At 35.9% G+C, this 27,924-nt stretch overlaps 1 protein-coding gene across 5 annotated transcripts in view; it reads left to right on the top strand.

Annotated features, from left to right (window-relative positions):
* The window catches only part of PCCA (propionyl-CoA carboxylase subunit alpha), a 411,013-nt gene that overhangs the window by 296,572 nt on the left and 86,517 nt on the right, over positions 1-27,924 (top strand). For all 5 annotated transcript variants that reach the window (XM_063101797.1, XM_063101799.1, XM_063101796.1 and 2 more), the window contains one exon: positions 14,443-14,541. In XM_063101797.1, the coding sequence (XP_062957867.1) occupies positions 14,443-14,541 (99 nt within the window). The remainder of the gene's footprint in view (positions 1-14,442; positions 14,542-27,924) is intronic.

Below are 27,924 nucleotides of genomic sequence, written 5' to 3'. Positions count from 1 at the left end.
ATTAAAGATTGTTGTATTTTGTTCTGGATATTTAAAAAATATTGTATGCTTTTAAATTGTGAGCAGTTATATAAAATAAAAAGTAAAGATGAAATAGACACTTTATATATAGCATCAAATTCCAGGTGTTTATAATTTCTTCCACATTAAATGTACTTTGCCTATTTTTATGCTTTAATTTTTGGTTTGTGGATTATGAAAGAGAAATTTTAATCAAAAATCTTGTTCTAACATGGGAAAACATCTCAAAATATAAATAGGTGGTTTTTAAAGATTAATCATGTGTTTAAATGAGTTGTATAAATTTAGTGTTTGCTGAATTTGAAATATTTTAATTTACTTATGAATATATATTTATTTGAAGTAAATATATAATTCAGCAAGTTTCTTATAGATTAGCTTTTCCTGAGTTATAAAACTTCAGATTTTAAAAAAATGTTATCACGTTTACAGTTTACAATGTAATGGGTAAACTCCTCCACTCCCCTCCTCCTCAAAAGAAGAAATAGAAACTAATTTGCAATTAAAAAACAAAACAGCCAATTGGTGAATTTGTAGACTTGCAAATGTTAACTCAGAAGCAGGATTGAATATTGCTGGAACTTGCAAATACCAGTCCCTTCTTTCTGCACGCTAAACTAACTAACTGGTAGGCAGGTGCAAATGATATAAAATCTAACATTGCAATTGACACTAATTGGCATAGTTGTTGGCAGTCTTATCAGAAAGCAAAGGGCTGAACGGTTGAATGGGTTTAGAGAACTTGAATGGTAATAAGCATTTTTATATGCATCTTGAATTACTTTTGTGACCCAGACTAACAGGAACACTTTATTCTGACCTCATCCTTCAATGAATAGAAATTGTAGAAAGCATAATATGCAGTGTATGTGATTACTGATTGTTTTTCAGGTAACCTTTTACAGTTATCTGCTCTATTGCCTACTTTCCCCTCTCACTCCCCTCCCCATCCCCCTCCTCACCCAGTGCTAAAAGAAACCAAAGTATATGTATGGAATAAAAAGGAGATAACTACTATTATGGACTATTAAATTAATTTATTTGATTAATTTGTTGCCAGAAGCTTAATGTGTGTCATAGTAGTTTAGGTTTAACTTGAAAAAAGTATTTATTGAATTTATGGATAAAACATGAAATCTGGGATTTGCTATGCCTTTTTTTTTTTTTTTTTTTTTTTGGTGGCTGACCTGAATGGGGATCTGAACCTTTGACCTTCGTGCTATAAGGCTGCACTCTGACCAACAGAGCTAACTGGCCAGCCCCTTGGGGTTTGCTCCTTAATAGTCTTGGAGCAGATGGGTGAATCAGTGGGGATATCAATGTAACAGGTTGGCTTTGAGTAGATAAGTTTCGAACTTGAGTGATGGATGTATAGGGGGTTATTAAGCTATTCTTATTGTTTCTGTATAAGTTTGCAGTTTTCTAGAACAGAAATGTTGGTTGTTTGCCTGTTTAGTATGTGGGGTAACTTCACCCCCTGTTGTAAGGTTTTCTATACTTGCCAATTCCTTCCCAGGACCTACTCCCCAACACCTACCCCATCCCTTTTATTTGTCTAAAGTAAGAGAGCTACATAACCTGATAAACTAATCTGTGTGTTCATGTATAAATGAGTTAATTTCTAGGCAGTGTGGTTTTAATAGGAGCTTTCTAAAAACTCTGCCTTAATATAAAGAAATGACAGTTAGGCTGGAAATTTTAGTCATTGGGGTGGGTCTTTGTGTCTGTTCTGACTATATGTAGACCACCCTTCACCCTCACAGAAATGTTAAGTAATAATTTTATGTGTTATGTAATGATCGATCTTAGTTCTTTGTGCTAGAGGTAATGATGTATTTTTCTTCGGTAGAAATACTTTCCAAAAAAGAAAGTGATATTCTTTAGGTGAGTTAGGAGAGGTTTAGCTTATGTTTGCTTATGTAGGTATTTCTGTGTGTTTTTGGTTCCTCCCCCAGCACCCCCCAAATAATTTAGAATTGCCTGGATTAAAAAAAAAGAGTAAAGACTTGTTTCCTTCAGTCAAAGGTTCCTGTTTGTGGAGAGGTATCCAGGGAGAGATGCTTGCTGGAAGCTCCAGCTTGAAGCTGAAGGATTAAAAACAGTTACTGGAACCTGCTTTTTTTGGCTACTGGTTATCATCTAGATGACTAGTTAGTTAATGTACATTTTATATTATACTCTGCTGTTGATCCAAGTTCCTGTGAGATTTATTGCAATCAAGTAATAGTAAACTTTTTAGAATGTGTTCAAAATCTTGAACTTTGGGTAATGAGAGATGGAGAAACCCAGATAATTTTTCAGACTACTGCTTCTTTTTTCCATGGTTTTTGGCCTATCCTGAGAAGTGGCTTGAGTTGATCCTTTCCTTATTTTAAAGTAGCATTGCTTGAAACATTTAATTTTTTTATAGCTTTCTAAACAATTAAAATATAAAAATGATTTCACTATTTTTTTTTTTTTTCCAATTTGCGTCTCTGGAGGTCTTTAGGAATGAGAGTAGTTTGCTCATTAATTCTTGTACTATTCCCAGTCATTTCCCCCTCATTCCTTTCCTTGTTAGCTTTCAGTTTGGCCATGGTCTGTGTATTATTTCTGGTAACTGCTACCAAAACTGATATATATTAGCCATGCTCTTTTTCAAGACTCCTGGAAAAATGCCAGTCTTATTCTCCTTTCAGTTTGGGAGTGCAGTTTTACAAATAATAGAATAGTCTCACTTTGTTCTCAGTCTTCAGAATTAAAAGCATTTATCTAACAACTTGAATAGATAATTTTATTTTTGTGGACATGAAAGTGAAACCCTAGAAATGGGATAGAATTTTAAGTAGCACTTTAAATTTGCTTTAAAATCCTTTCTTATTGCCTGCCTTTCTTTAAATGAGCTATATTAAGTATGCTTGGTTGTATATGTGTGGGAGGACACTGGGGTATTGATCTCTGTAGATCCTGTATAGATTTTGTATTATAAAAGGGCTTAATGGAGTCCTTTTTGTAGTTGGAATAACTGCAATCTGCTATTGTAAGCGTATATAGAGTTTTAAATACAAGTATTGTCAACACTTTACAGGACATTACAACTAAAAATATTTTGACTTAAAAGTTACTGTATTAATCTTACATGTGATGGTCTGCTGCTGCAGGCTTCATCTTCAGCATTATCTCATCCCTTCTTAAAACGATTTGACCATTTGTAAACTGCTGATTTCACCATTCTTCCACCCAAGCATACCTTAAATTTGATGTTTGTTCTTGCTTCAATTTTAGCAAAATTCATGTTGCTCCAGTAGGGGTTCTTTTCAAACTGATGTCTTATCCTTCTTATTGCTTCAAACCATATCCTGTTCAAACACGTTATTTAACAAGTTAATACAAGTTTATTTTGGTGCAGAAAAATTTCGAGGTCTATGCATAGTCTTTTCATAATGTGCGTTTCCCATGAACTTTTAAAATACCCCTCGTATAGAATGGGGTAGGCTAAAATAAACGCTATGGTATTGGATTGATTGGAATCAGAGGTATCAATGTGAACTCAGGATATTTTACAGGTAGATATAGAAACAGATTTAGATATATTTACTTAGTGCTTAACATTACAATAGATCAATAGATAAACTTAGCAGAAACCATCTTAATCAATGATAAAGTAACCTCACTGGTAATGGGACAGATTGACATTGCGTGCCTCCTGATTTGATGCTGAAAAAATAAACAACATCACTTCTGTGGTATTCCTGTTAAAAATGCATTAAATCATGAGGAAACATTCTCCCAAACTGAGGGACACTCTACAAAATAACTGGTCTATACTCTTCGAAACTATCAGGATGTCTTAGTTCAGGCTGCTGTAACAAATATGCCATAGACAAGGTAGCTCTAAACAACCAATAAACATTTCTCCAGTTCTGTAGGCTGGGAAGTACAAGATCAAGGTGCTGGCAGATCCAGTGTCTGGTAAGGGCTCGCTTGCTGGTTTGCATATGGCCATCTTTTTTCTATGTCCTTTCATGGCAGAGAGCAGAGAGAGGAAGCAAGCTCTTGTGTCTCTTCTTACAAGGGTGTTAATACCATCATGAAGGCTCCACCTTCATGACCTAATATCCTCCCAAAACTCCTGTCCCCTAATACCATCACACTGGGGGTTAGGCTTTTAACAATATGACTTTTGATGGGACACAAGCATTCAGTCCTTAGCACAAGGTCATGAAAGATAAGCAAAATTAAGGAACTGTTTCAGATTGACAGAGACCACAGAGACATGAAAACAACGCATGAGCCTGAATTAGATCCCAGACATACCATAAATGGCATTATTGGGCAATTAGTAAAATTTGAATAGCGTTTGTGGATTAGATAGTAATATTGGGTCAATACTAGCTTCCTGATTGTGTTTACTGTGCTTATGTAAGGGGAGTGTCTTTGTGCTTGAAATACATGCAGAAGTATTAAGGGGTAATGGGAAATCATAAAACTTATTCTTTACCAGCTCAGAAATATTAACAACTGGGGAATTTGGGTAAGGGTACATGGGAACTTCATGTGCTATTGCTATAACTTTTATGCATAACTGAAATTAGTTTACGTAAAAGGAAGAAAATAAAAATAAATACTCCCCAGTATGTTCATTAGAACTATAGAAACTGATCGCTCTATTTCCTGTTAGCCGCAATAAAAAGATGCTGGTAACCATGTTAACTTTGCTTACCAGTGAGGTTTTGCTGGTGGTTTATAGAAGTGATAAGCTGCCCTATGTAGTTCTTGTAAGTACATGATTTATTATGATCAACTTAATAGGTAGTTAGATTTTTTTTTTTTTTAACCAGAGTCTTCCTTAAGGTGTAATTGATACAGAGGAAATGGCTGATTGTTAACTTATTCACTGGATGGATGTGATGAGTAGGTCCTGAGTATGAATTTCTGCATCTCACGTTTATCTGTCAAAGAAACTGGGTCAAACCATAATAGCAAACAAACAATAAGTTTTACTATCATGCTTATGCAGCATGTTGTTAAGATTGTAATCCGTGAGAAGGTTTAAGGACATATTAAAATATGTACTAATTCTTTTGGGAATAAATTTGCTGTTACAATTTTAAGATACAAACATAAAACTATCAAATACATGTTATTGGTATTATAATGTAAAAAGGATATAATATTAAATATTTTAGTATATAAATTAGGAAAAATGTAATTGATGGCCTTAGGGGCTAAGAAAAGAGTATAAACCCAATGAAAAATCTTCAGAAGGTAGGAGCATGGAAAACAGAATATCAAATATGTTTATTGTTGGCCAGGAGAAATGGTCTATTAGGGGAAACTCTGAGTGTCTAAGGAATAGAATGCTAAAACATCTCAGATAGATAACACAAAGCAGGTAGGATTAGTAGGAAAGAGTATGTCGCAATTCCAACATATGGGAATGTAGGAAGAGGGAAGACTTAGACATTCTTGTGAAAATTCTGTAGCCCTCTTAGATAATGTGTGTGCGCTATGGTGGTAAACCACTGGTTTAGTAATGCTATTTTACCAGGGGACATCTGTGATGCTGAAATACATGTGAAAAGCAAAAGAGAAGTTAGTAGGAATCAGATGAAAGTAAGAGGATAAATAATGGAAGAATAAGAAAAAGATAAAACAAAGTATGTATGATTGAAAATGGAGAAAAATAGGTAGAAAATAATCATTATTGTGGGAGGAGTACATAGTGTCATTAAGCTGAACTACCAAAAATGACCAGCATTTATTGAGGGCTTATTATGTACCAGGTACTATTGTAAGTGTTTGAGATTATTCCTTATAACCATTCTTATAACCAATGAACATACATTTTATTTTGTTTATTATTACTATTATTATTATTATTATCATTATTTTTAGTGGCTGGCTGGTATGGGGATCCAAATCCTTGACCTTGGTGTTATAACACTGTGCACTACCAACTGAGCTAACCAGCCAGCCCTGAACACACATTTTCTATACGAGGAAATGGAGACATGACCAATGAGGTACTTTGTAGAGCTGAGATTCTAACACAGGCATTCTGAATATTGACAGCAATACTACATAGACACCCAGGATTCCAGCGCAATCTGGTCAGGGAGGGAAAGGCAGCCTCCCTTGCTCCATATGTTAAACTCATCTACCTGGAGTTATTCATGAAGCCAACATAATTTACAGTATGATCTGCAGAGGATGACCTTATCACACCAATCCAATAGAAACTACTACTGTAACTAAACTGTGGGCAAAGTAATGTCGGATATTTTTTTAAAGCATAAAAATGAAATTAAAGTTGTTACTGATCAATTAATGAGGCGATAATTAAACAGAAATTAGTCAACCTGGCTGATTGTAGATCAGTACCTAAAATTTGTTTTTGCAATTCACATCCTTTGAGATATATTTAATTACATTTATAACGCATGCATATTTAATGTAATCTTTTGTGACAGATTGACAGCTCCTCAACATCATTATGTCTAATTCCTCTTGATGTTTTTGTCATTATTTCATATGTATTTGGGAAAGAAATAAAAGAGAGTTTCCAAGATGATAATGATAAAGAACAAACTTATGAAAAATGATTTTTGACTTTTGTTTTTATAAAACAACCATCTCATTTCCCTCTGGAAGGTCACTAGAGGTGTCATAACTATATTTTGGAATAATATTTTAATAAATAGAAGAGCAGGATAAAGGAAACCTACCATTATTGTGCTATATTAAGGTATAAGACTATGCTGTAGTTTATATTGAAATGTTAAGAATCATTATTATGATAGCATAAAAATGATTGAGTTTTGTCATGTTTTACTTGAGAAATAAATGTTGAAGCAAGTCTCTTTGCGAAGTTATTAGATCTGTTAAATAGTAGGAAAAGTATGTGCTTCTCAATAGCAACATCTTAGCTTTTAGAATTTTAAAGTATATTTGTGTTTCACATATCCAGTAGCAGTTTATCTAGAATTCAGAGAACTATAATAGTGTTAGATGCTGGTAATGTCCCAGTTTCATGAACTGCATGGCTTGTAAGTGTCTTTGTTAATGGGGAGTATGGATATACATCATCTAGTTGATATACAATTCACTAATCATATTTTTTTGTCAGCAGTAGTTAAGAGATAAGAACCGAGAAGAACCAATACATCTCTATTCTAGAACAGTTTTCTTTCAAGGTACAAATACACAGTAAGCATCTTCTGTATACTACAAGCACCACGTCTTAGTATTTACATCACATTTGTTACTTCTACTTTTAACTGTGGGTTTAAGTGGAATACTCTGGAGAGTGTTGCAAGGTAATTGCTCCCATAAATTACATTTATATGGCTCTTTAATTTCCTAATAGGTAAAATAGGAGGAGGTGGGGGTTGAGGTGGTGTATGTATTTCTAGGATCCTTCTTGCCTAATAGTCAAATCAGAAAACTGCAGATCTTTTCCCACTTTTTGTGCAGTATGACCATTTTTAAGGTAAACTATGAAATCCTACTAAAGGAGCCGGAATTAGTTATTCCTTTCTGAGAATTAGTTATAGCTTGATCAACAAATCTGTTTTTTATCCTTTATATTGTTTTCAGATATAGAAGCAAGATATATGATCAAAGTCTTTTTAAAAATAGTGCTATACCTGGATTTTTATCTGAGATGTAACTCTGCCCAGGGTTAATCTCCTTAAGATTTGATAACAACAACAACAACAGCAACAACCAAAAAGTTACATTTGTGTGTCACAAAAAAAGTAGACTGGTGTAGAGAATAAAAACACTTCTTATAGACCATATCTTCCCAAAGTCTTTATTATTTTTGGAAATGCTTTTTTGGCAAATATTTTGTTTTGTAAGTTTTACATTCCTAATGTTGAATAAAATTTTAAAAAACTATTTAGCAGGTGCCTACTGCAACAGAAGATATATTTTAACTGTCATGTGGTATCTCTGAGGAAATGCTTTTTTTTGCTTTTTAATGGTAAAGGATGTAAGTAATCTCTCAAATGTCAAATTAATTTAGGGTGCGTACTTTCTTTTTCCCTTTTGATGACGTAGATAGGAAAATTGAATGTTCCAAACAACTCATGGAAAATGTTCCACATCGGCTTTATTTGTACTACAAATGCAGTTAAATACTTTTAATGGAATACAAAGTTACAGGTAGATTATTAAATGTGGGAAAATGCCTTCTTGAAATAGGAAAGGAATCATGTTTTTGAGCTGTTGATTTAAACATTAAAAGTATTCTTATTATGAGTAATTTTCGTCCAAACTGATCTCTTTGGTTAAGCTGGGGGAAAGTTTTCAGAAAATAGAGCATGTTGAGGTGAATTGCATGAATTCCACCCATCATAGCCTTGCTCTGATTAATTCAAATTTATAATGCCAATACTTTAAATTGGCATATAATCTTTAATGATTAGTCTATAATCTTTAAGTGATTGCAGAATGTGAGACATTTGATGTCCTTATACTAAAGGTCTGGAGTTTACACTTTGCAAAAGCAGGCAGCACCTCCATTTGCGCCTTTTCACATTGGCTGTATTTTCCCTTTTTCTCTGTTTTTACACATGATCGGTTTTATGTTTACTCAAGATTATTCTGGCTATAGTGAGAAGAACCAATTGGAAACACAGAAGAATACCTGTGGGAAGCCTAGAGTATAGCAGTAGTCTGGGTGAGAGATGCCATAGTGCAGGTTTGGGCTGGGTGGCAGCGGTGGAGATGCAGAGGAGCAGCTGGGGTACTTGAGAGCCTCCCTAGTCCTCCGTTGTTTTCTAAATCAGTTTCCTCTGCTCTTCTATGTCATCGCTCCACTTCCTCCTAGCCCTTTGCACTGTGCCCTCTGGGTCACCTGCTTTGTGACCTGCAGACTCCCTTGTATCTGTCTTTCCCACCCCTTACTTGCCTTAACCTGAGAGCTCTCGGAAGTTTTTCTCTCACACTACAAGCACCTGAGAGATGGGAGGTGGGATCGGGTTTCTCCCGGTGTCCCTGGAGACCACTCACTGCTTCCCCTTTCTTTCTCTGGCAGCTCCTTCTTCTTTGAAACTCACAGCATTAGTCCCCATCACTACTCATCTTCCTCTTGACCAGCAGCCAGGTCACGGTCTGTCTCTCTACCTCCATATGACCACTGGTCTCTGTATTTTCTCTCCGTCCACCGACATCATCCTTGCTTTTACATCTTCATCCAGGTTAGATTTCCTGGCCGGTAAAAACAGTCGCTCACTTACAAATACCCTTATCATCTTCAGCTTCTTCTTCCATCGATCCCCAACCTAGAGGAACTCAGCCTTTCACTTTCTCTGTGCCCACATCCAAGCACATGAGCACCGCTGGAGAACGTCACACACTGAGGACAGATCCCATCACTCTAGGCCATGCTGTCCAGTGTCAGCTGAGCCCCCGGCCCTGGGTGGCAGCTTGGCTGTTCCTCTGATGAGCTACTCTCCTCCCTTTTCCTCAGCAACTCTCTCAAAACGCTTTCACCGGAGCCTTCACTCTTCCCTCCTCCTTTCCCCAGTTGATATTCCTTCTGAGTGCCCTCTTCTCTATGCTGACCACCATCAATTTTATTTTTGTCTCATAGAATTTATTCTCCAAGCTGTAGCCAGATGATCTTCTCAACATTTAACATGGATAATGTCCCTCTCCAGTGGGACCTGCCAGTGTTTCTTACTGCTTTCCATAGTCTTCGGGCACCCTTATCCCCCCTGTTTTCCGTGTTCCAGGCACACTGGTTGCAAATCAGCTAAGCTCTTTCTTGCCTCAGAAATTCCTTTTTTTTTGAAAAAGTGATATTCCTTCTGGAATGTTCCCACCCACCCACCTACCTAACATTAGCCCACTCAACTAATTCCTACTCACCTTTTCAATCTTAGCTTAAAGTTCGGCTTCTCAGAGAGGCCTTCCTTCCTGTTGAGAAATAAAGAATAATGAGGATTAAGAACAGAGTGTCAAAGTTGCTGAGGAAGATTGGTGACCTTTCAGATATAGTTTTAGTAGCCAGATTATAGAAGGTTATGGGGGGAAGGTATGTGGTAAAAAAACAGGTACAGAGCACTCGTAGAACCTGTCAGAGACATGGGTAGGGAGTTCTATACATGCTTGAAAGCAGAAGGAAGTAGCCAGTGTAGACTGAGAGATGGAAAATACTGACACTAAAAGGGATAAATTAAGAAGCAGAGAAGTTATAAAATATGAGTAAAGGAAAAAATGTGTTTGATGGTGCAAGAAAATAAGGACTATGTCTATGGCTTCAGTTTTGGTAAAGAAAGAGAGGGGTTCACTGCCAAGAGTGTGGGTCAGTATTAATATAATTAATGTAAATTTGGTGCACTTGAGTCCTAGGTTTATTTAAACTAAGGTCATAATATAAATCTTTCTGTTTAGGTTAGTTTCTGTTTCTAAATAGGGACATTGTGTCTTTGGATTGTTCATAAAATATAGAGATTTTACATTATTTAAAATATTCTAGTGTTTTCACAGTAACATTTTGATAATTTTGTTGGCCTTGAAAGGTGTGAGATTTTATTTGAGCCCCAGGATATTATGTCATTTGTCACTTCTCTGTTGGTCTATTTTTCTTTTTATCCCCACACTGAATTTGGCTTAATTTGTTAGCTTTTATTGTCTGTTAAAAGAAAGATCTTAAAAACTTCTAACCCCAAAACAAAGGTGCTTGAACAAAGCAAAAATCCATTTATAATACTGGAAATTGCCATCTCAGAAATTAATTATCTAAATACATCTGAAATAAAAGGATTTTGCAACCACAAAACCAGAATTTCAGACCCAGGAGAAATCTTTGGCATTGCAGGTTCAAGTCCCTCTTTTTTAGAGGAGGAAGACAGATTGTCTGAAACACATTGTAAAATTGGATGTTGTTGATGAAATCAGTACATCTATAACCAGAAAAATCTATAACCAAAATGCAGTTTGAAAAAACAGCTACTTTTAAATTGTGTGCCTTCTAGTGAAAGGTCTGAAGTAGCTATTGATTGCATAATATAATAACAGAGGAAATGAGCACACTTACACTTTTCCCCATTTAAAAAATTTTTGAATATATTTTATAAACATATACAGGACAAAATTTAAAAAGTACAAGTAGATTTACAGTGAAAAGCAAGCCTCCCTTCCATTCCTGTTCCTTAGGCACTCTGCTCCTCTTAATGCATTTGTCCAGAGATATTTTGTGCATTTAAAAACACGTATATAATTGTTTTTTTCTTAACAGATGATAGCATACTGTACGCACTATTTTGCGTTTTCTTGGGAATAATTTCATATCAGTATGTATAGAGTTGCCTCATTTTTAAAGAAGGTGCACTACGTTTGTACATGCTACAGAATGTATACTTATGTGAAATACTTTAAGGAAACCTTGGCTGGGTATAAAATTGGGGGCAACATTTACCTTTTTTAGTACTTGGACCATATTGCTCTGTGGTATTCTGTGTCAGTGTTGCTCTTGGGAAATTAGGCTGACCTGCGTTTTTTCCTTTCTTGTACATGATTTCTTATTTCTGCCTAAATACCCACATAAATCTTTCTTTAGCTTTCAAGTTCTATAAACAATGACCTAGAAATTCAAGGTTTTATTTATTTGTTTTGAAAGGTTTGCCCTATCATAATTTTGAATTTACATTTATTCTTTTTGCTTTGTAAGCCTTTTGAAAAAGACAGTTGTATAGTCTTTGTATCCTCTTTTTTTCCTCCTTCATATCTATTGTCTTCCTTGTAAATTGGTTTTATATTGTTGGTCTTACCTATTTTGTTTTATATGATTTCTCCAAGTCCTTGTCTTTAGTCACATTTATTCTATTTTTGGTTGTTTCTTAATGTGGCTTTTATCTCTATAATGTTATTTTTCTCTTCATTTTTTTTGAGTTCTACCAGCTTGATTTTCATTTCCTTCTGTTGTTGTATAATCTCTTCTTTGAACCTTTGTTTTTCTTCTTTGAGCTGTTTTTTTTTTTTTTTTTTAAAGAGAGGTCACATTTCCTATAGTTGCCTTTGAGACTTTGGAGGATTATTTATCTGAACTCTTCCTGTGTTTCTTTGAGTAGTTCTTCTTGTGTTATATTCTCTTAATTTACCATTTTCCCTTTACAAATTTTTTTCCAAATTGTATGCAAAGATCTAGTATTGGCTATTTTCTGATTATTGTTTATGTTACAATAGTGTGGGAGGTTGGGCATAGGCATGGGCAGCCTGCAGCTTTTCCTTGGGCTTGTTACCCTTGTTATCTCTCACAAAATCTGTTATTTTTGCCTTTGCCCTAGGGCTCATTTCCCATTAGTTGCTGGCATTGAAAACTTAGGGTGGGTCTTTATGTCAGCTTCTCCATGTCATAAAGATGAAATGGTACCTCCACTCTATAGCTGCTTCTTCAGTCACCCTTGGCTAAAGAATTGGGTGTAAACAATATATATATGGCATAGTGACCAGAATTCTTCAGTTTAGTCTGTCCCACCTTTCTATGGTATGAAATGGTTGTTCACAGAAAAACTCTGTTCCTCTCCTATGGCTTATGTGCACATCTGGCTTTCACTCATCTACTGATAGCATCAATAGAGTCATTGCATCTATTTTTCAAAATTTTGTATCTTGGAGAAATGGGTTTAGTGCTGGAGGCCTGAGAAGGCATGTGATGGCTTAAAGCACATTGCTTTCCCTCATTTAATATTTGCAGATATGTTTCATAATTTATGATTTGGAGTTATGATAGTTTACTTGCTTCAGTTAAGTTACAAATTTGTACTCATTACTTATCAGGTGTATGAGGAAATGTAGCTTCTTCATTTTCTGTCACATGTAATTTTCCTCATAAGCCCTCTACCTTTTGTAGGAGACAGGGAGTAGAAAAACTTGTGGGTAAACAGGATCTCGGCCTCTCTCGGTTTAAACAGTCTCTTTCAGGTGATAGTATTTCATGTTTCTTCCCCTATCCCCAGCTTCCACTAAGATGGAGTCTTGGGTGCATGTGAGAAGTGTTTTGGGAATGGTGGTCAAATCTGCCTCCTGATTGAGGCAGGGAGGAGAACTCAGACTCTCCTGCCACCCACTGTTCTTACTACAAAGGCCTGGACGGTAACTGTTGGGTAATGAGTCATGCTGTTTGGGCTTTGGAGGTCTTAAAGAGGCTTCTGCTGCCCATAGTCTCTACTGTTTACCTGTCATGGTGGTCTTCATCCTGACCCAGACCTTCACTGGTCATCTCACTAGGACAGGTAGAAATTTTTGGATTCCTGCCTTGATGTACGCGGGTTATATGTCCAGCCTTTTCCTCTGTGCGTGCCGTGCTGTTGCCTCCTCACTGCATTAGGAATGCTGTGACACTTAGTCCTGGGCTTTACCAACCTCTTCTAGGCTGTGTCCTAGAAGCAGACTTCAAGCCCGGCTACTTTTAGGGTACGATACTTGTCCGAATATTTTCACCAATCTTCCTCTACTGCCACCTCCCTACCTGTCCCCAAGGGTCAAGCAGAAAGGAAATAGTGAGGATGCTGATATCTGTTCTTAATGAGTGTCTTTTAAGAGAATTTGGTGATAGTGGGGGAATTGTTAGGGATCTTATCTCTAAACTCTGTTATTTAGAAACTTCAGCAAATTTAAGTATCCCTTTGTTAGGCTGTCTACTGTAGACTTAAAATAATAATGTTATTTGTTTTCTTACTGCTTGTATTAAAGAGTGAGGGAATAATCATTAGTGAGTGAAAAGAAGAAAGAACTAATAGTACTTTTTATTTCAAATTAGCTTTTTTTCTTTAAATTACTTTTATATTATTTATTAGGAAATTAATTTTTTTCTCTTAAGAGTTTCTCTGTTTTGAAAGATTGTGGGTTTTTATTTGCATCTGCATGAGTGATGACTTGATGAAATTAGTCGTTTATGATCGACAGAAATATGACAGAACATTGCAAAGTTTGAATGGACTTTTGATATTCAACACCAAAAATTTTTGCCTAATTAAAGCTTCTGTTTAATTAAGATAACAATGCATAGTCCTTCATTAAAATTACCACAGAAAAAGTTCTTTGTTGGTCCTTGGAGAGGATATTATATGCAAGCCCTGTTGTGTGGGTTGCAAAATGTCACTGGAATTTATATGCATTACTTGTCTAATTGCAGTAAATGTAGCATGTCCAGATAGGTTTAGAGTTAGAAGGCTGTTTGTTACTTACTGGAAATCACTTGAAACCTCAGTGCCCAGAGGCAGCTGTTCACAGGTCCTTCACCTCTCCCCAGAGATGACTAAGAAGACTCTGTTGTTGGACCCTGTCTTTCATGGCTGGAGCAGTAAACATGACAGGTTGTTTGGGAGCCATCTGTTTAAAATGGCTGCTGCTTTGTATGCAGCAATGAACTTGAGATCAGCTTTCTGTCTTTCTTCATAGTAACAGTCTTATTTGGTGTCACAACAGGTGGAAGTTGATGGATTGAAACTAAATGTGACCAGTACGTGGAACCTGGCTTCGTCCTTATTGTCTGTCAACGTTGATGGCACTCAGAGGACTGTACAGGTAAATGTTCTGATGGTTTACTTAGATGGCTTCCTCAAGTTCAAAATCCTTATCAGTACTTGTGTAGTTAATATTTACAGATATAGTAGGAAAAGCTATATTTTATTCATGTTATACGATTTATGGTTGAAAGCTTTTTTTTTTTTCTTATTTTAGAGGATCTTGAGTTAAGTCTTAATCTGAGGAATTAAAGTTTTCTTTTTTCAGGTAATCCAAGGTTAGCTTGTTATATTTTCTTGTAAATAAAGAATCCTGCATGCTTTTCTAAAAATATTAGAAGATCAGCAGTTTTCTTTGCCATTGTGGGTTTTTAGTTGTAAAATACAACTTACTTCGTTACTTTCCTTTTCTGTGCAATTGAAATTGTGTAATATTAGGTTGGCAGAAACACGAGCTCTTCAGGTTGGCTTTCCATAGCACGCTGATGCCTTTTAAAAATTCAATAATCTTAAGTTTTAACCTTTCTTTCCCCCCCAATATAAAATGTCTTACATTGAGGAGATGCCTTGAAACCCAGATTTGATAGAATGTTCTTTGTAATCAGTGACCTCCATTTTGAAGTAGAAAGCTATGAAAAAAGATTCTACCAAAATTCTTTCATCTCACCTCATATTTGAGGTTTAGGGTTCCAGGAAAACAAAAAACAAAAAATCATGGAACATATGGCTGTCACATGCTAATAAAAATCATAACCCCCCCATGGCATTAAATGCTTATCCTTTTTTCTTTTTTATGAAAATGTTTTTGCATTCTCTTAATTTGATTTTACAAAGGAAACTGATTTTTAAAACCTAGAGAAATCAAGAGAATCACAAATAAAGACTACTCTACACCCAATTCATATTTACCTCGTTTAGAGACTGCGGGGCAGAGGATTCCAGCATCCCCAGTGAATATTTGATGACTGAGTTAGTTTCCAAGCCAGATTGAATTGGAATGTTGTCTCTATGGTTCTAAGAAACCTTGTGAACTCTCAGTAATGAGCCTTATATTTTGACTTTGGTTTTGTGACTTGCCCCTGTATAATATTTTTTCTCATATTTTCTTTTGTATTCTAACTCTCTGTCTTATATCTTCTAACTTCATAAGTATGCAAAATGTGAGGTGAAATATCAGTACATAATTTCCATGAAGGAAATATCAGTACATAATTTTACCTCACAGATATTTATTATGTCTTCAAAAAATATGGTTTTTTTACATTTGTTTATGTTCAATAGAATATATTCTGCACTGAATGTGTTGTGGCTCAGTTATTCATGTGGTTGGTCAGAGGGACATAGTAGGACCTCTCAGTAGTGAGAAGAAAGAGATATAAAGTCCTACTCTTCAGATTTTTGTGTCATGATGACTTTCAGCATCTTTCTCAATGACAGCAGAAAGTTATCTTGATGACACTTTTACATGTAAAATTTATAGTGAAATTTATTGGCTGGCCACGTAGCTCAGTTGGTTAGAGCACAGCCTTATATTTCCAGGTCATGGGTTTGGATCCGCATACTGGCGAGCTGCCCCCAAAAAGAAAAGAAATTAATACTGTTATGTGTTTAGAGTAATCACCAGAAATAGTTTCCTTGGAATAGGGATAATGTTCAGTAATCTCTTTTCAATCTTGTGAGTTCTTTGCTACAGAAAGCACTAATGTATCTGAAATAAATGACCCCTTAAAGGCAGATCCATTGACTGGAAGAGGTCATTGCATCCAGTTAAGTGCTCTCTAATTGGAAGGAAATAAATTCTTTCAGAGAGATAAATGGAATACTGGAGGAAAAGTCATTTACCTAAAAAAAGGTGAGGAAAGTTTCTCCATATGAGAAGGAATGTATTTTATTTACTTTCAATGGACATTAGCATTCAGTGTTGACTCCCTCCAAAATATAATGTGGTCTCCATGAACTTAGTAACAGTATAGTAATAATAAAAAACATATAATGCTTATTGCGCATCAAGTACAGTTTTTAGTACAGTACATATATTAACTCCTTTAATTTTTACAACAACCATATGAAGTAGGTACTAATATTTACACTTTTATAAATGAGCCAAGTGGAGCTCAGAGAAAGTAAGAGTAAGCTCAAGATCACACAGCTAATAAGAGTTTAGAGCCAGGATTTAAATCCCAGCCGACTTACTGTAGGATCTGTGCTATCCAGCATTACACTATGCTGGGGCAAGCTAAGGAAGTTCCCCATGGCCAAGAATTAGCTGAGCAGAAACTTGAACCCTGGTGGACTGATCCCAGAGAATGTGCTTTTTACCACGATGCTATAGTACTTTTCGATTTCCTCCATAAGAGTTCTTCAAATTATAATTTACCTCTCATTCATGCTATAAACCAGCAATGCTCAAATTTTAATATGCTTCAAAATCAACCAGAAGACTTGTTAAAACTCAGGTTTTTGGACCCACCCACAAGTTTACTCTGATTTAGTATGTCTGGGCTAGTCTGCATTTCTGATAAGTTCCCGGGTAATGCTGATGTTGCTGGTCCGAGGGCCACATGTGAGAACCACTGCTTTAAACCTTTGTAATCAGAGAATAAGCTGGGGAGTGATGAGCCAAAGTGAGGTGAGCAGGAGCTATATGATAGGAGGCCTCCTTGAGTACACGGTTTGGACTCTACTGTATCCTTAGGCCAGTGGAGACCTGTGGAAGAGTTTTCAGGAAGAAAGTGATGTGGACAGAACTGAGTTTACAAGGAGTTTTTGTGTTTTGGTTGCATTGTGGAGAGTGAATTGAAGAAGAGTGAGATTGAGATTGGAGCCAAAGAGAGAAGTTAGCAGAAACGGAGAAGAGAAATCATTCTACACAGCTGTGAGGATGAAGAGCTTTGTGTGAGGAAGGGATCTGGAAGTTGGCAGAAGGAGTGAACTGGTAGCTTTGCACTTGTCTTTGCTGATTTCTCTTCCCCCTGCCTTTAAAGTTGGGCAGGTCTCAAAGGTTTATTCTTTTTCTCTGTGCTGTCTTCCTGGGCTGCATTGCTCCAAGAGTTTCAGCTCAACATCGCCAAGCAAATGGCTATGCAGATGCTAGTATGTATTTATATTTCTCTTTGTACTTGTTTATGGTAAATTCTGAGAGAGATGGATATTACCACAGGTATTTTTCAGCTGATTTTAAAAAATAACTGCTGTTTTTTCCCCTGGATTTTTGTGCATACATGTAAACTCTTTATTATTACATTTTTTATATATACAAAATAATAGGTATTACATCTGTGTAAAAGCTAAAGAGTAACACCACGAAAACCTGTTTACCCACCATTTGTATAAAAAAGAGGGCTGGCCAGTTAGCTCAGTTGGTTATAGCGTGGTGTTATAACACCAAGGTTGAGGGTTTGGATCCCTGTACCGGCCAGCTGCCAAAAAAAGTAATTAAGTAAAAAAGAAGCCTTACCAATACCATTTGGTAATGGTATTGCTCCTCCTTCCTCGTGCCCCTAATGGTAAAAACCATTGTGGTTTTTAAATGTATCACTCTCTTGCTTTTCTTTAGGGATATTTACATATACAGTAAAACTGTGAATAGTATCTTGTTTTGCTTTCATGTTTTTAAACTTTATGTAACTGGCCCCTTGTTCTTGCTCTGTATTCTTCCATGAGTTACTTTCCCCCTACCAGTATTTTATCTGTGAGATTTGTCCATGTTGATGCATGTAGCTTTATTTATTCTCCTCTAAATAGACGTTTGTTCTATTTTCATTATAAATGATGCTTCTATGAACATTCTTCCACTACATGATTCCTCTTGAAATAAGAGTTTCTCCAGGGAATACGCCAGTAGAATGGCTGCATTGTAGGGATTATGCACTCCTAAAACTACACAGTAATGCCAAGAGGTTTTCCCTATCTGGCTGGACCATTTCATGTTCCCACCAGTAGTGTTGATGATGATGATATTAATAATATAAATAATGAGCTTACTTTATTCTATACTTACTATGTAAGGCACTGACTGTTCTAAGCCTTCGTATATATTAGTTTATTTAATCCTCACAGCAGTCCAATAAAGTGTGTACTAATATTATCTCTCATTTTGCATTTGGGGAAATTGAGGCTTGTAGAGGCTCAATTGCTTACCCAAGGCATTCTGCTAGTATGTAGAAGTACCAGACTTTGACACCCAGGAATCTGTACCCTTAACAATTTTGCTTCACATCCTAGTGAGCCTTTGGTGTTCCCAGACTGTTTAAGTTTTTCCTGACTGGTATGTCTTTTTGGTTTTAATGTCTATTTCCCTGATTAATAATGACAACAAGCATTTAAAAAATATGTTTATTGACAGTTCTTTTTCTCTTCTGCAAAATGCGTGCTTGTGGCTTTTGCCTACTTTTAAAAATTGGATTATTTCTTTTTCTTATTAATTCATAAAAGATCTTCATATATTATGGTTTCTAATCCATTAATTATATGCATTACAAATAATTTCTCCCTGTTCATAGCTTATGTTTTTACCTTTTAAAATTATCCAAGTGAAATTTAAATCAGAGATTTAATGTCAGAATTTTCTATCTTTTCCTTTATGGCTCATGTCCTTTGTTTCTGTTTAAACAATCCCCTTCTATTCCTAAGCTCATAAAATACTTGCTTATATTTTCTCCTAACCCTTTTTAAGTTGCACTTTTCACATTTAAATCTTTAATCCCTCTGGGATTACTTTTGTATATGGTATGAGTTAGAGATCCAATTTTACTTTTTACAATATGGATAACCAGTTGTGCCAGCACTACTTCCTCAATAGTCATGTTTTTCTCCCCTTTACTAGCTTGCCACTCTTACCTTTCCAACCCCAAAATTCTTTAGAAGGCTTATTAATGCTGTGAAGTGTTTCTCAGTTAATTTTCAACAAAAAGATGTCTTTTCCCTGAGTATGAAACTCTTGTCATTGTATTTGCTTCCATGAGCTCTCAGCCACTGGCTCTCTTTCATTTTTCACTTATATCTAGGATACGTGTGTGTTTGTATAGGGGTGTGGGTGTGTGGGTGTGGGGGTATGTGGCTTGTGGGCCAAGGGGGTCAGATGGTATTTGAGAAACACCTTGGAATAGCATGTTTGTGAAGTGGAAGGTGGACTGGGAAGCATTTGCGTAGGGGAGCAGTGAGAGCTAAGCATGGGAAAATAAAGTGGAGGAGCGAGGTTGTTAACATGAGCTTAGAGAGTCTGTGCTTTTCAACCAGCAATGGAGACCTGACTGAAACTTTTTTGCAGAGGAAAGTAACATTCATCAAAATGTTGTTGTGGAAAGTTAATGCATCCTTATGATAGTGGAGGGAATCAGGGGGTTAAAGGGGGAAGTGGAAAAGGAGTTCATTTAAAAACAATCACATTACTTCATTTATGAGCTAAGTGGATCCTAAACTCTAGGGTACAGGCAGTGTGACCAAAAAGAGGGTTGAGTTTGAGAGAGGTTGATGATGAAAACGACACAGCTTGTTGTATACCCTGCGCGTTTGATGGGTGCCATAAGGGTTACAAAATCCCATCTCTAACAAATCCCTGGCTCTGACTATCTTTTTGTTTTTCCAGTATGAGTTTTTATCAGTCTTGTCTATCACTTTTAGGTAGTTATTCCCTCAAGATATGGTAACACTATACCCATTAATCAATAACTCTTCGTTCCCTCTTCCCCCAGCTCCTGGCAACCACCATTCTATTTTCTGTTTCTATGAATTTGGCTGCTGTAGGTACCTCGTATAATTGCAATTGTACAGTATTTGTCTTTTTGTGACTGCCTTATATCATTTGGCATAATATCTTCAAGGTTCATCCATGTTGTAGCATGTGACAGGATCTCCTTCCTGAATAATATTCCACTGTGTGAATATACCACATTTTGTTTATCCATTCTCTGTCGATGAACACTGGGTTGTTTCTGCCTTTTGGCTATTGTGAATAATGCTGATATGAATATTGGTGTACAAATATCTGTTCTATTCCTGAATTCTTTCGGGTGTATACCCAGAAGTGGAATTGTTGGGTCATATGGTAATTCTATCTTTAATTTTTTGAGAAACTGCCCTACTTTTTTCCACAGTGGCTGAACTATTTTACATTCCTATCAGCAGTGCACAAGAATTCCAGTTTCTCTACATATTTGTCAACACTTATTATTTTCTGTTTCTTTGATAATAGCTATCCTAATGGGTGAGAAGGGGTATCTTCTTGTCAAACAGGATTTATTTAGATAGTAATTGAAGAAGCGATCAAGGTACTTCCCAAGACTTTCTTTTCCTTTATTGGTTTTACCGAGCAACCAGTTCCTTGTATAAATGGCGCTTTATCAGTGCAAGTAGAAGCAGCTTCTCACAGCTGTCTTTTTAAACCCTTTCTTTCAACTGCTTCTTTCTTTTCTCTGCATAAAAACACATACAGTTCTTACATTCTGTGCAGTTGCTACCAGATAAGAAACAAACAGTGTTCTATCTGGGAAAGGGTAGATTTAAAAGTCTAGTTCATTGTAATATCAAAATTGGTAAAACTGTTCTTCCCTGCGCTCAGTTTGACCTCACACTGAGAAGCCTTTGCTAGGGAAGAGTGTTGCTTTCTTCCTTCGTGCCTTATATCCACTCCCACTTCACAGCTGCTGTATGGAGTCTCCCAAAAGTTGCAGAACAGGGTAAAGACAAGAGGTACACAGCAGGAAGAGCCAAGTTGACTAGGGCAGATGTACTCTGGCTTTCCTTCTTCTGAGGCATGGCAGATGTCCAAAACTGGCAAGTGGATTCTGGGCCACCTTTGTGTATTTGGGGGAATTCTTCACCTGCAGAACTGGAGAGCTTGCTGTTGTTGATGTTCTTGTTGGGCAGGTCATCTCACAGTGACCCAGCCTCGTTCTCTTCTGCACAATCCCCAACTGGGCCACAGGAAATAGTTATACATCCTACCTCACCAAACTCACAAAATACAAGCTTCTGTCCTTGCTCTGTCACCAACAAGGATTGCAGATCTTCCCTAAGAATCCCTCAAACTCCAGTAGATACATGGAAAATTTAGGGATTCTCACGGAGTCCCTTTCACTTCACTTAAGGTGTTCAACCTCAAAGTCTTAGCTTAAGAATTTAACCTCCTTGGATTAATTTTTAACTTCCTTTATATTCTCTTGAGGTGGGAGATGGACAGTTGCTGGTTTCATAGTTTCTTAGAATATTCTCCTAGGTAGCCTGTCTAGCATCTTACTTAAGGAGGTATGGGTGATTAGCATCTATTTCATTTTATTGTTGAATCCCTGTGATTACATGAAAAGTAGCATTTAATTTGATGAAATGGGGAGGTAACATACTCTTGGTTTAGGCATTAGCTCCCTATTGTCCAGTCAGATCATGTTGTTTATGCACTTTCCTGGCTTTCATTGGCAAACCTCATGAGCTTAATATTAAACAAGCAAGTAAGTGTGAAATAATGTCATGTGGCTTTTTTGTTTAAATTCTTTTTGATTTAATTTAATTTATTATTATTTTTTTTGATAGCTGACCAGTAAGGGGATCTGCACCATTTACCTCGGTGCTTTAACACTGTGCTCTAACCAGCTGAGCTAACTAGCCAGCCCCACATAATGTTTTTTTCAGTGTCCCTCCTGCCATGTGTCAATCATAGTTTTGGTTTTTTTAATTTAAAACTAGAATAGATAAGTAGAGTTCATTTTTAAACAGAAGATTAACTTATTTAGTTGGCAAACTTTTTAAATTTAAATTTAAATTTAGAAGCTTAACGAAAATTAGAATTATTTTTAAAAAGTGAAATGATTTCTTGCCTGTAGCATATAATTAAAGATGAAACAAAAGATTTGCTATGTACTGTCTGCGTGGAGCTCCCTCACTCTCTGTTTTCTTCATATACTCTAGAACCTTTGTAGTGTGGAACATGCTGGATGAATAAGTGAAGTAATATTTTTTTAACCTTGAAAGAGGCGCTTCAATTTTACTTTGAACAACTCAAATAGTTTCCCATTTCTTACAATGTAATTTGTCTGCTGGGATTTAATGCATTGCTTCTTGTTAGCATTTTACATACTAGATTTTCCTTTCGCATAGTCACGTTGTTTGAACATTTGCAAGCAGAGCCAACTAACTGCTATTGGCCTGTATCTTTGTGTGGCATGATTTCTTCTATCCACCTGCTCACAGCAGGTTGTCTTCAGGCCTGAAGAGTAGCTAAATACTTTTGAAAATATCTTGAGATCCTGCTAAGGTCTAACAATTTCTGCATTTGTATGATGTGAAGCTGTGCATGGTGTACCTTTGAAGATTTTTTTCTTTTTATTTCTCTTATTCTTGCTTATGTATTTTCAAGAGAAGATAAATAACGGTAGAGAGCTGATTGCAGCACTACTGCATTCTACATTGAATAGGTTATTGATATTCAGCTAAGTGGAACTAATTTTCAATGTTAAAGCAGACAAATTTGGAATAGTGTCACATGAATCTCATGCTATTTTCTGCAGACTACCAGATTAAATGGATTACTTGTGGAGTGATTGGAGTATTAAATAAATCAATATAACATGATAACATAAAACACCCACTGGGCCTATGTAATATAGAATATTATACAAGCACATGAGTATGATAGAAGAGATGTTACTGTGTTTACAGGTTGTATAAGTATCTGTTATACATTTACAAGTGCTTGTCCGTAAAGAATTTGAATAGATTTAAAAATTTTAACGTTAGGGGCTGGCTGTTTAGCCCAGTTGGTTAAAGTGCAGCCTTTAAGGTCATGGGTTGGGATCCCTGTACTGACCAGCTGCAAAAAAAGAAAAAAAAAAAACTAAAATTTTATTTTTAACTTTCTGATTTGAAGAAAATAAATTGTTGATTTGCATATCCATTTAAGAAAGAGAGGAAGTTAAAAATAAGGTTTTTGTTGTTGTTGTTTGTTTTAAGATTAAAATAGCTCCCACAACAACCTCTGAGAACAAACTTTAGTTTTAATCCTAATAACTATGGCTAGATGCTAAAATTAACATTTTAATTAGAAAATTAAATGAAGGGACTTGCATTTTTGTGAGTATTTTGCTAGCACACACACTAAAAAAGTGAATTTGGAAGTAATCTTATATTTTTTAGTTCTCATGTAAATGTTTTCCATGTTTTTAAGATGTTTCTCCCCACCCCCACCTCTTAGAAGTAATTAGCTGTTATTTTGTACTATATACATGTGATTATTCTAGAGTCATCAAATGTAATATTAAACCATCTGTTTAGGATGTATAGGATATTTATATATATAACTTAGAATAAGTAGAGGTTGGTATTTTTTTCCTAAAGAAAGAGGAAATCAAAGAGTATTAACCATCTCCTTTTCACATTCCTGAAATCATCAGTTATAGTTACATATCTTAGAAACATGCTCACCAGTAGAACAGAAATAACTACTTTCACTATGCTTCAAAAAATATAATCACAATTTAACAGCTAGGATGCATTTACAAGTATAACTTAAAATACTAATTTTGATGCAAGTCTACCTGCTTTTCTAATGTAATCCTGGAAACTTAGCAGTTTTCTTAGTCTCTAGCAGCATATATTTTATGATTTGGAGTTGCATTTAAAATGTAACATAATAAGAATAGGTCTTTCTGAGCCTCCCCTCCCACATCCCTACACACATGCACGGTTTTTTCTCTTCTACTATCTGTTAACTAGAAAATTATATTTTAGTGGTTGCCAGAAGAGAATTTTGAATAGTATAAACAGTGATTGTAGTAAACATGGAAAGTGATACAGGCAGCTGCACTGGAGACTGATAAGACAAATCCCATAGTAATGGCCTTCAAAGTATATTATCAAGTTGGAAATCAGTGAGGGGAAAAAGAAAACTATTACTATTTCTTCCTCTTACTGTTCAGTGACATTACTTTTAAAGGTGAAATTGCCTCTGATTTTATTTTGGGAACATTTTGTTTATTGTTTTGTGAATGTTTTTGCTTTCTTCTGAATGAGTAACCTTGCTAATTTGTATGAATTTGATTTTAACAAATGTAGAAATCATTTTGTTAACAAAACCTTCTAAATTTTTTTTTCTTTAAAGAAATAAAAAGGAGTGTTTTTTTGTAAAAGTTGGAGCAGACTACAAAAATAAGAAGGAAAATTTTATCTGTCTATGAAGTGCCATTTAAAATAGGAAAAAGGATAAAATAGTTGGAGAAAATATTTTAATAAGGGTAGAATATGTTTCTGGAAAATAAAAGTCTTAATTTTCATTAAGACTTTTGCTATTAGCTTATTGAGTGGTCAGTTCATATTTGTTTTGGCATGTGTCAGATTCATTGCCGGCATTGAGTATTATACTTTGTTTTTTGTGGATTCTTTCTTAATCCTTGACTGTGGTAGAAGTGTATATTTTTCTTAGGAAAGAGAGAAGAAAATTCCAGTTTTGAATGAAATTTCGTTTTTCTGTTTTCCATTACATCAATCTTTATGGCTGAGATATGTCAGGTTTTGGCCCATGCCTCTCCCCCCCCCCTCCTTCCTTTCTTCCTCTTTCTCTTCCTTCTTTCTTTTCTTCCTTCTCTACAGATCATGGTAGTATGATGAAAAGAAAAAGGCTGTGGTCATTATATATAAAATTGTGACCTGATTTAGATTGAATGCAAAGTTAAGGGCAACTTATTGGTACCTACTATGGCTACACATTCATTGATATAATTTAATTGTGTTTTTAATGTGAAAGTATAAGTTTTAAATCTAAGTTTTCATTTTACACATTGCAAAATTATTTCTGTTTGCCCGAGAACGAGTCTAACTCTTGTAGGGTAAGGAAAAGGAATAATATATTGTTTTAGTATCTCCAGCATAGAAGGGAATGCCCAATATGGCCTCGGCAGTGTCCCAAACTCTGCAGAGAGAGCAGGGAATAGGACTTATATTCCAGCATGGGGATGTAGTTACTAAACGTGTAGGCACATAAATAAGATCATTTTAGTACTAAGAAGTTGAATGAGGACTATAAAATAGGAGGGTTGGAAGTCCTTTCTGAATAGAGTTGAGACCTATGAGGAAAAGGGGCAGCCGTGCAAAAGTCAGGGGGAAGAAAGTCCCAGGAGGAAGGAATGGCAGGTGCAAAAGCTCAGAGACAGGAGCAGGCTTGTTTTGTGTGAAGGCCAGAAGGAAGGCCAGTAGGAAAGTGGAAAAAAATAGTCAAGGACCAGATCATGTTTTATTCTATTCATATTAGGAAGCTTTTAGAGGGTTTTACATAGGAGAATGACATGATGTGATTTAAAATCACTGCTGTGGAGGAGAAAGGAGCACAAGGGCCCGGTGGTGGAGATAGGGAGATCATTTATGTGACCATTGCAGTCCTCCACCAGGAGGTGGCCAAATCCAGCCCACTGCCCGTTTCTGTACAGTTCACAAGTTGAGTGGTTATTACATTTTTAAATGGTTGGGGGGAAAAATCATATTTCATGACCTATAAAGTATGTGAGGTTCAAATTTCAGTATTCATAAATACAGGTTTACTGGAACGTAGCCACATTCATTTATTTTTGTCTGTCTGCCTATGGCTGCTCCTGCCATTTCTGTCATAGGAGACTGGAATGCTCAGGCTTTCCTGACCACGCAGCAGTTCAGTGGCTTAGCAGTGGTAAAGCTTATTGTGAGCTCAGGACTAAGATTAAAATTTTTTTGAATAAGAAGAACCATTTCCAACTACTGTTCTCAAACACTGAATGGTTTTGAAATTAGCTTATGCTGCAGACTTAAATGTTTTTTATTAATTCAACCTAAAATTGCAAGATGAAACCTCTTACATGTAAAACATACTGTGGTAAAGTCATTTTGACAACAACTAATGTTTGAATCAAAAATAATGTCAAGCTTCTTTTTGTATTTCCTAGGCTGTCAAAAGATTAAAACAAGAAGCTAAATGTATTTCAGCAGCATTTTCCAAACCTCAATGCAAGAGCAAAGGAAATTTCCATATTTTAAATCCATTTAACTGTATAATTGAGAAGGTTCCACCTAACCTTAAATTGGAAGGTATCAAACTATTATGTAGTATCATGCCGAAAGACAAATATCCAAAGAAGAAATTTTAAAAATTCTATAAATGCCTTCCAAGTGATGAATATGCTCAAGTAAAATCATGTGCTTGTGGACTGATACCAGTATTTGGCAGAACCTATCTGTGTAAAAACACATTTCTAAAGATGAAATGCATAAAATCTCATTCCAGATCAGCATTAGCCAATGAACATTTGCTGTTGATGTCGATGATAGGGAACACTTTGAGCCTCAAACAAACTTTGTACCTAAAAAAAAAAGGAATTTTATTCTCCTTACTCGTAAACCAGTATTACAAAAAAAAATATGTTTAGTTATTATGTTTTAAATTTTGTCTAAGAAAAAGTTGTGGGAATTCGCTTTCTCTCTTGTTAGGTAAGTAGCTACATAATATACTTAATTTTGCCTCTGGGCTCCCAAAGCCTAAAATGTTTACTGTATGGCCCATTATAGAAAAAGTTTGCTGCCTTCTGGCTTAGACTGAGATGGTAGCAGTGGAGATGATAAGTGAACTAATCTGACATATATTTTGGAGGGAGGGCAGAAAAGATTGACAAATGGATCAGATACTGACTGTGAAGAAATTAAAGAATTAATGGTGGATCCCTGAGCTGGCTAGCCACAAAAAAAAATAAAAAATAAAAAAATAAAATGAAATCCTTGGCTGGCAGGTTAGCTCAGTTGGTTAGAGGGTACTGAATAGTACACTTAAAAATAGTTAAGATAGTAAATTTTGTTTTCTTACCACAATAAAAAAAAAATTCCATTAGTTGAAAATCATAGGAGCCAAAGCAATTTTTATACCACCTGATTTCAAGACAAACTATAAAACAGAAGCATCAGTGTGGTATTGGTAGATACACATGTACATTAATAGAACAGAATAGAGTCTAGAAATAGATTCAGACATAAATGGTCAACTGATTTTTGCAAAGGTGCTGAGGAATTAATGGAAAATTCCCTTAAACAAATGGTGCTGGAACAACTGAATATTCATTTGGGAAAATGAACTTGTTTATAGACAGCAGATCACTAGTTGCCTGGTGACAGGGACAGAGGTTGGACTGCAGAACGGCAGGAAGAATCTTTTGGAGGTGGTGGAAATATTCCATATCTTGATTGTGGTGGTGGTTTTGCAGTTGTACACAACTGTCCAAAGTCATTGAGTTCTGTGCTTTAATTTGAGTGCATATTTTATACATAAGTTATACTTTAGTAAAGTTGATTTTTTTCAAGTAGGTCTGGTGGAACAGGGGTGCAGGTGGATGGAAGCATCAATCTGGAGGGGATCACACCAAGGAAGAATGTTGATGGAAAGTGAAGAGGGCTGTGGTCTGGATCCTGGGACTTTCCAGCAGTTAGAAATTGATTGAATACA

The sequence above is a fragment of the Cynocephalus volans genome, chromosome 7 (genome assembly GCF_027409185.1).
Source record: "Cynocephalus volans isolate mCynVol1 chromosome 7, mCynVol1.pri, whole genome shotgun sequence".
In the NCBI taxonomy this organism is placed as follows: Eukaryota; Metazoa; Chordata; class Mammalia; order Dermoptera; family Cynocephalidae; genus Cynocephalus; species Cynocephalus volans.
Note: the sequence above shows the minus strand (reverse complement) of the source record. Positions and strands in the feature narration are given on the sequence as shown.